This window comes from Glossina fuscipes, unplaced genomic scaffold (genome assembly GCF_014805625.2).
Source record: "Glossina fuscipes isolate IAEA_lab_2018 unplaced genomic scaffold, Yale_Gfus_2 0, whole genome shotgun sequence".
Lineage (NCBI taxonomy): Eukaryota > Metazoa > Arthropoda > Insecta > Diptera > Glossinidae > Glossina > Glossina fuscipes.
Window position 1 is genome coordinate 20,169,746 of NW_023998414.1, and position 9,819 is coordinate 20,179,564.

Genomic DNA, 9,819 nt, shown 5'->3' on the forward strand with positions numbered 1-9,819 from the left:
AAATAATATGAAAAATAAGTTTATGATAAAGGGAAGGTGCGATGGTGATATTAAATTCACTCAGTTATTCTCATTTGTTCGTTCATCTTTGCAGTGGGCACCCATAAAAGTTAACCAGACAATAGAGTTTAGTTACACCTAATATACTCACTCACCGACATTGTTAACGCGGCTGGCAGCTAACGTTGAAATTTACTGAAGAAAAATTGTGAAAAACCAAAAGTAAAATAGAACAACTTTTATAAAAAAATATATAAAAAACAAAGAAAAAATTAAAAACAACTTCTTGATTATCGTTATTATTATGAAGAACTAAAATCTGGTGTTTTAAATCGTATTAAAGTTAAAGTGTTACAGAGCTAAAACATTTTTTTTAAAGAAAATTAAAGAAAAAAAAAAAAAAAAAAAAAGAAAACTCCAACAGGAAGCATAAAAAAAAATTTAAAAAATTCAATTACGCGATAGAAGACAGAAATTTAAATATATATAAGTATTCTATATGTATGCGTACAAAGGGTGTGAATATCGAGAATAAAATTTAGATTTTCTTTTTTGTCGTCACCATGGGTCAAGAGGATCAAGAAGTTTTAATTCGTGCCAGTAAGCGGACAACAACATCAACGGAAAGTTTAAATGCACCCGTAAGTATAATGCAGCGCTGTGCCCGAAACAATGCCCTGACATATACAACATACAAGTTAAATAACAATAAAACCCCGAATATATACCAATGTATGCATGCAGGCAACCTCAAACTCTTCTTGCTTCTCGGAGCATACAAGCGTGTATGTAGGAACATGCCATTCAAAAAACCAAAATTTAACCAATACAAAGAATGCATTTTTATCCTGGTGTGCGGAATATTTTAAAAAAACATAAGAATTACAAAAAGACAAAAAGAAGAAACCAAAGGATAATACAATAGTTATTCATTCTGATTGCAAAAGCAATAACAACAAACCGCATACATGCATACAACAGAGCTATTTCACATACCGTACCCAGCCATCACATGTTGAAACAGCAACTCACTTACAATGTATGCACGAACGTATAAACAAAAATTCGTGTACGTGTGCTTGTTCGAATCTTTTCGTGTGAGTGCGAATTTTTCCCTTTTTTTTGGTTTTTTCCCCCTCTTTTTTTTTTTTTTTTTTTTTTTTCTTGCTTTGTTTTTTATAAAACGAATATATATACATACAATGAAATCGACATTGTTGTAGTTGTTTTTGCAGTTAGTGTTTGAGGGACACAAAGAAACAAGTTGAGCAAAGCAAATACACAGTCGCTCCACAGCACACAATGGTAGGCAAACGGCTAAAACGAGGTTACTTTGCGGTCGTTAAATGATGCTTTGTAGCGAATTTTTTACATTGTTTTCTCAGATCGAATACAATCTAACACAAATCCACATAAAACTAAATAACAACATAAGAGCAAAAACACGTCTACAATACGCATATATATATATATATACATACATACATACATCCATACATATACACATATACCTCTGATCCTATAGTCATTTAAAGATAGGACTGTAAAAATACAATTGTTGAGGGAAAATAATGTAATAGAAGCAAAATCTTTTGAAAAAAGGAAAAGAAGAGAAAGAAAAAATCAAAAGCTTTTTTTTTTTTTACATCTACTGTTTTTTGTTTTCTAGCCTCACTTTATTTATAATTAAAAAACATTGAAACCACGGAAGAATGAAAGTATCATCTAAGCGAAAAGAAAAGGAACCAACCGAGATCTCTTGATAAACTTGAACTAAGACAAAATTATCCGCATTTTTGTCCATTCGTCGTTTGATGTAGTTGTGAGGTTTCAATCAGCTGATTATGGAACGGCAGAAACTTCAAAAGTATTTCTAAGCGAACGACATTTTTGATTACGATTCGCGTTCAGTCACGGAAACTTTACGCATATCATACTGACTATTCGACGTCCATTGGAATCGTACGAAAAGCAAAAAGATTTATAATAATTTCTTGTAAAGGCAAAAAGGAATATACATACACACATCATAATATAGTCATGTCACGCAGATGTATAATTGCAAAGAGTAAGGAGGCTACATGAAAAAATGCTCGCATCACGTCGTCAATTATGATCCCTTGCCAAGAACTAAATATCTCTTTGAAAGCGACGCGAAAATCAAATTGATGAATGTACAGTTTGGTGAAGGCCGCGTTATAAACTCTGAGCCATGAGGCTTGATATAACTGCAGAGAAATGAGACAAGAGAATTAGATAGAGAGAGTGTGCCTTCACCGACTGAACACTTACTACGGCTGCGATCAAAGTAAACTCTACCACATGGGGATTAGAAACCGCGAACATTGAATTGGTAGTAGCGGTTCTTACCTGTTCGGCTACTTATGCGGATTACTTTACATTAAAATTTTGTCTAATTTTTATATCCACACTAGCTACATCAAGCCATATGTTTGATCAATCTAAAATATGTGAGAACATTATGTGACAATCATCTCATCGTAAATGCCATTAATGAGTCTTTGACAAATATCGCTCGAATTTGTTTTTGTGGTGCTTAATACCACATAACTGATCACTTCTCATGCATGGTCATTCTTTTTCCTGATAAAAAACATTGACATTAACAGAGAGATAGCTTTTAGTGTTTTGAACTATGCAAATCTCTCTCACTTGTGACAGCCATTTTCTTTCCCGTTGTTCTCGTGCAGCTATTGTTCACTTTCGATAAGGTTGGGATAGCTCTCTTTATAAAATGCTTTTCTTCCTTTCTTTTAGCTGCGGTAGTTTTCTTCAATACGTGATCAAAATAAAGGTCTTTTTCCATTATTCGGTTAATGATCATAAGTACTGTGTTCTCACTCTATTATTTTGTCTTGTATATGGTTGACGATTTGGTACAGGTTGCTGTTAGTGTGAGACATTGAAAGAAACTCATTGATGAGAAATGTACGATTAATGCGAGTGATCAGCCTACATTTAACAAAAGGTTCGGAGAATATTTATTTGTTTAAAATGAAAACTCGTGAATATTCGCAAATATGAGCAAACGGATGGAAACTCATCGGTTTATCTACCCTAGAAAAACGGCGCGAAATGTTGAGTATAAGCTTCTTATTTAAGCTAACAAAGGGCTGATGTGCTTTATTACAGCATATAAACCCCAGCGTCTTAAGATATTATTGAGACTGCATGTGTTATATAGATACATGCATATAAGTTATTTATAATTAAATTACCTTTCAGTTTTACATTCGGCTAATGGTGTAACCTGTACCTGAATTCGGTTTTTTCTGTACTTTTCAAGCTGCTCTCAATTTTTAAGCTATTGCGAGCGCATAAGTTCATAGATCGTAACCACTTCCTATTCCCGATTTTCATTTTGGCGACTATGGCAATTAGATAAAAGAAAGGGGATCAGGATGATCTCTTCTGCTAGAAATGCTAATTATACGCAACACGTCGACAGTTTTAGTGTTAACATCAATTGCCAAAAAATATGCGTTCGAATATACACGGTGAGAAAACAGAAGGTGGTTATAACAAACTCAAGATAGACAAAAGAGTTCAATTATTTTTAATAAAGACTCAATTAAATGCACGGTCAACTAACTCGTCATACATCTACACATATATGGTCAATTTAAAGGCAAAACGTGATAGCTCCCCTTTGGGTATATGCTTTTAACAATTATCAACGGCGTTTCCCATGTACACTATTTTTATTATTCGCCTTTTTCTATTATTTCGTCGCCTTCATTTTGTTTCCTGTTGTACTTTCGTGTGCGCATGTTGTCAACGCTGCCTAAACTTTGCGCCATTAACGCTAGAGCTACAAACATTTGACATGAGTCTTGTTTCTGCCGTGGTAGATCATTTTCTTCTATAAGAATGAAGATAGGAAGCTGACCTTTAGCACAAGCATTCCTTCATCAATTAAAAGCTCGCGATAGATTAGGAACCGAGACAATCCCGAGAACACGGACAATTTTTTCATATTTTTTGTCTTTTTTGATTTACGATTCCGTTTGGTAAAATGTTTCTTTCAATTGGATGCTCGAAATGCTAACGTGCGTCGGGATAGAATTAGAGATAAATTGAAAATAAATTCGATAAATAGCTTAATCGGCCATTCTAGCCATATTGATAAGCCGATCGGGATCATTTTTGAAAGTGTTCTGATAAAAATATGGGCTCGGCACTTTTTCTTTCGAGATCGCAAGTTGTAGGCGAAAATATTCTAACGTGAATCTCTATTTTTTGGGATCCTACGTTACTTATCCAACTCCTTTTGATGTCAATTTTTTGACAGTGAATTGCGATTTTTTAGGACAATGTTAGATCTACTTACAAAATTGGGAAATCTATTCAGAAATCGCTTACAGGAATTTAAATGTGCAACGCTTTAATTCGCTTTGCCTTTTACAAGCAAGTTATCGTTACCTAAACTCATCGCGACATATTTGTGTTAATCCCTTTTTCCACTAAATTTCTGCTAATTCTTGTCGATCTGTCCGCGAGTCGCCAGCTGCGTGAGACAGGTAAAGCGGGAAGATTGTGCCTTGTGGCTTTTTCTTTCTTTGAAATTTTAATTCTTAGTTAGAAAGCCGATTAGTTTTCCTAAAGACTTAAATCATAACATGTGGGATTTTCGAGAGAATATAAAAAAAAATGTCGGCGTTTTTCGAGGTTATTTGAGTCTCTTCTATATTGTGGCCCATCTTTTATCTTCGAGTTCTCGATTAATAAAGTAATACTTCTGCCAAATTTCAGCTTCCTATCTGCACTCTTGCGACTATAGTCGTTCCTAAAAAACGATCGATCCAAATGACCGATAACTTAGCACGATATTTGAAGCACTTTTCATACCAAGAAAAGTTGTCAAAAATGACTGTAACTTTACATGCTCTGTAGCTTTTTTTTTTAAGTTTAAAAATTCAATAACATCATATTAACCCCCGCGGTAGTTCTAGTGTTAAAGTAATTTCCATTCAACTTTGAATATAAAGAAACCAACGACTATAAAATTATTGAAAATGACTTTTGCAAGTAACAAGTAAACGGTTTAAATTTACGAAAACAATAAGCTTTATGTGACGTATATGAGCGCAAGGGAATATAATGCGAAACGAAGAATTACATCGACTCGACTAGCAACGCTTGGCTTATTTAAGTGGTCTCTTGCAGATTACATTTCGAATGCTACTTCTTTCCCTTATTCCGTTCTTTCTTATATTCAATTTACTGCATATTCTGGTGTCATATACGCTTAAATGTTCATTCCTAAAAGTTCAAACTTTGCATAAAAAAGAAGTAACGTTACGCTATATATATTAAATAAATTTGAATAACGATTAAGTAAAAATTAAACGAAATTAAACGTTGAAGATTTTATAAGGTGCTTGCACATATTTTGATCATTTTTCACTGAAAAAAGGCATTTACTGCAGTGAAACCAGCCTGCATCGATCTGAACGAGCGGCAACCAGAAGGCGCTGAATGCGGCAGAAGTTTACATTCAAGCTGCAACAGTGTACTTTTGACAACTCTTGCAACATGCGGATAAGCGTTGTCATGCAAGAGGATCACTTAATCTCCGTTAAGCTCACTTGGTGATCGTGTTTGCAACAATACTTCGTTCAATTTGTTCGGTAGACAGTTGCAGTAACAGTTTCATTCGCTTTTAGTGTGCATTGAAACTTCGCATATAGAGATCACTGATCAAAATACATGCAATCACCTATTATATACAAACTCTTATCATTTTAGTCCGTAAATATTAAAGCCATGAATAAGTGAATTATATACAAAAATAATCAGAAATAGCTTGTGCAGAATGGAACGCACTGCATTTGTAAATATATTATTTTAACAGAGCGCATCAAGCTTCCTTATGAAAGTGAAGAGAAATTCGTGCAAAGTTGCCCATCCATGGGATACATGGTTCAAAGTGACCCCGATGGTTACAAATCTAAGCCAACTAAGTAGTTTTCGATAATTCTAGTACACTACCAAAATATACAGATCCTTTGCAGTCGAAATAGCTATTATGTATATATATATTAAATGTCTATAAAGAAGTCTATTAAGATGCAAGAGTATTCCAAACTTTGTTTCAGTGTTGCTTGTACACTCACTCGACTTTACTATACTTTTTTCCAATCTTCCCTCACTATAATTCCCTCACTTAATTATATTTTTTGCATATCTTGCCGACTAAAACATTTTCTTTTCCTCTCAGAATCCCGAAACTTTCGAACATGCTGGTATGCTTCCAAATTTTTCTAAAAGTTATGGTTCCACTGAGACGACCGATGATCGTTTAACTTATACCTGGTACAATTTGGATGCGTTTGGTGAAGTAAATCAGCCCGGCTCGCATTGGAAAGAGTTAAAGAACCGAATTCGTGGCGTATGTTGTAACGAACGTCATATACCGAAGCCACGTAAACATTTAATTAAGAACGGTTAGCATATAAAGTAGCTTGGACTCTTGATAAAGGAACAATGACTAATAACAGCTCTTATGAATTATAGTTTGTGGTGTAGCTTATCCGGGTGAACTTCTTGCAGTTATGGGTAGTTCTGGTGCTGGCAAAACTACCCTACTTAATGCACTCGCATTTCGATCGTCGCCAGGCGTTCAAATATCTACGTCAAGCGTGCGTTTACTGAACGGTTATCCGGTCAGTGCAAAAGAAATGCAAGCACGTTGTGCTTATGTACAACAAGATGATCTTTTCATCGGTTCTTTGACCGCCCGAGAACATCTAATATTTCAAGCTATAGTTCGTATGCCTCGTACAGTGACACAACGTCAAAAAATTCAAAGAGTCGATCAAGTTATACAGGATTTGTCATTGGGTAAATGCCAAAATACTATTATTGGTGTACCCGGTCGCATGAAAGGTCTATCGGGTGGTGAGCGAAAACGTTTGGCATTTGCCTCAGAAGCTCTTACCGATCCGCCTCTTTTGATTTGTGATGAGCCTACTTCGGGCTTAGATTCCTTTATGGCTCACAGTGTAGTGCAGGTACTAAAGAAATTATCGCAGCGTGGCAAAACTGTTATATTAACTATACATCAACCGTCGTCCGAATTGTTTGAATTATTCGATAAAATTCTCTTGATGGCCGAGGGAAGAGTTGCATTTTTGGGGACACCCAACGAAGCAGTAGATTTTTTTTCATTGTAAGCAAAAGCAAATTAAAAGTTTTAAGCAAAACTCTTACATTTTAACAACCTCAGTATTGGAGCGCAATGTCCAACAAACTATAATCCAGCGGACTTTTACGTGCAAGTGTTGGCTGTTGTGCCGGGCCGTGAGCTCGAATCACGTGACCGTATATCGAAGATATGCGATAATTTTGCGGTAGGCAAGTAAGTATATGCAAAAGCTAAATGACAGCAATAATCTAAGAGAAAAAAAATACAGAGTCGCTCGTGAAATGGAACAGAAGTTTCAAAAAATTGCCGCTAAATCGGACGGACTTTCAATGGACGATGAAAATGGTTTCATCTATAAAGCTACTTGGTTTACACAATTTCGTGCCATTTTATGGCGTTCTTGGCTGTCGGTCTTGAAGGAACCGCTACTCGTTAAAGTTCGTTTAATACAAACAACAGTAAGTGTAACGGAAATAAAAGTTGGATTTAAATCTGTACATTAACCTGTAACGTTCAGATGGTGGCAGTGCTGATTGGTTTGATTTTCTTAAATCAACCTCTGACTCAGGTAGGTGTTATGAATATTAATGGCGCCATATTTCTGTTCCTAACCAATATGACTTTTCAAAATGTGTTTGCCGTGATAAACGTAAGTGTTAATTGTTTCCTAAACTTTTTGTTAAATTTTTCGCAAAATTTGTCTAAATTTCAGGTCTTTACTTCGGAATTGCCGGTTTTTATGCGTGAGACCCGCAGTCGTTTGTATCGTTGCGATACATATTTCCTAGGAAAAACTATAGCTGAATTGCCACTTTTTTTAGCAGTGCCCTTTGTTTTCACGGCCATTGCCTATCCTTTGATAGGCTTGCGACCTGGTGTGGATCATTTCTTTAAAGCCCTCGCCGTAGTCACATTGGTTGCTAATGTTTCTACTTCTTTTGGTTATTTGATATCTTGCGCCAGCAATTCGACATCTATGGCGTTATCAGTTGGCCCACCGGTTACAATTCCATTTTTACTTTTTGGAGGCTTCTTCTTAAACTCGGGTTCCGTACCCATATACTTTAAATGGCTTTCGTACTTTTCTTGGTTTCGTTATGCTAACGAAGGTCTTTTAATTAATCAGTGGGCTGATGTGCAACCTGGTGAAATTACCTGCACTTTATCGAATACCACTTGCCCAAGTTCCGGTAAAGTTATTTTGGAAACGTTAAATTTTTCAGAAACGAATTTACCTTACGATTACATGGGCTTACTACTGCTCATAATTTTATTCAGAACTTGCGCCTATATAGCCTTAAGATTTAGGGCCAAACGCAAATAGTAAACAATTAAATGCGAAAAGTTACAATAAATAAAAAAAATCTTCTTAGAAAATGTTCTGTCAAGCTTTTATTTATAAGCATTTATCAACATACATTGGTAAGTACAACTGCGGTGAACTTTTTCGCTAAACTCGAGATCAATGTCGAAAAACTGAGTTGTTTAACAGCTTGTAAGATGTAAGCTTGCCGGATGACAGTACCCTCCCACAAAATACTTTATAGTCGCATGACCGAACCGAATTAATTTCACATTGCATGCTCTCTCCACCTTAAGCTTTGCTTTAACTTTATGTCAAATTACGTAAATACATTGAAGAAAATTATCGTACTTTTGATTCCAATTAGATTCTTTTACAATAGGAACCTTAATAGATTTATTGCGGGCTGATTTAAATTTCTTGGCTTAAACATATATCGATAGAGGCACAAAAGGCGATAAGACAATTGAGATAATGTCATACTAACTAGGGGTTTTGTCTGTCCTAATTGATGCAATACAGGCTATTTACCCGCCAAAGAGGAGAAAACTCAGAGGGTGCCTCCCTAAGCCATGACAACATTAGACCGGAATTCGCCCTTTTTGACTTCCATTAAAGGTCGCCGTTGCTGGTTAGTTGCTGTCTGCCTAACTCTAAGTTACAGCTATCTACTGCTACTTATTGTAGCTTATATCTAACCTAAATCTAATCCCTACTCAAAGTAAAGGCAAAGCGAAGGTTCGACTTTGTCTCATCACAAACTTTAATTTTACATTTGTAGCTAGCTTGGACGCTTTTGAGAACGAACAATACTCAGGGTTAATTTGATCTATGACATTTTCGCAAAAATGTAATTTGTGACGGTTTGCACCTTTAAGTAATCTTATGTGATCGTAGTAGTAGGCTGAGGGCAGCGACTTTCAGACGGACGATTTGAACTCTGAAAATTCTCCCGACTTCCAAGAAGATTTCAAGATGATGCAAGTTGCACGCGAACTTTTGGCATTTACTGTTTTCCTTTTCCTTGAAATAAAACGCACACACCCATATATACACATACACACGCCCATCAATAGCAATAACAAAAAGTCGATATGAGTTCGTTGCGCATGAACATGTTCCAGAGTGCTTCGTTTTTCGCTGTTGGCTGTACTCGGAGAGTTTATTGAAACACAAAGAAATCATGTTACTTGATGCGATCAATTGCTAAATCGTTTTCCTGTTTCATCCAAGCGCTTATGGCTCTTATTGCTTTCCCTCTCATCAAAAAAACAACGTATAGTTTCTCTTAAAAACCTATTGAATGATAAGGAAAATACGCACCTGTCAAATCTAGGGTAAACATGCT

The 9,819-nt window shown here is 35.7% G+C and overlaps 1 protein-coding gene across 1 annotated transcript; it reads left to right on the forward strand.

Moving 5' to 3' along the window:
* The first annotated feature begins 241 nt into the window (after positions 1-241).
* LOC119644541 (protein white) lies at positions 242-8,531 on the forward strand. Its single transcript, XM_038044107.1, has 7 exons — positions 242-641; positions 6,242-6,467; positions 6,538-7,192; positions 7,250-7,381; positions 7,437-7,626; positions 7,686-7,817; positions 7,881-8,531. Exons 1-7 carry the CDS (start codon positions 564-566, stop codon positions 8,490-8,492), a joined length of 2,025 nt encoding a protein of 674 aa, XP_037900035.1. The 5' UTR covers positions 242-563; the 3' UTR covers positions 8,493-8,531.
* Positions 8,532-9,819: the final 1,288 nt, after the last annotated feature.

Coding starts and splice junctions, on each gene's coding strand:
- LOC119644541 (XM_038044107.1), top strand. CDS start 564: ATGGGTCAAGAGGATCAAGAAGTTTTAATTCGTGCCAGTAAGCGGACA. Junction 642..6,241: donor CGGAAAGTTTAAATGCACCC/GTAAGTATAATG, acceptor TTTTCCTCTCAG/AATCCCGAAACTTTCGAACA. Junction 6,468..6,537: donor TAAACATTTAATTAAGAACG/GTTAGCATATAA, acceptor TATGAATTATAG/TTTGTGGTGTAGCTTATCCG.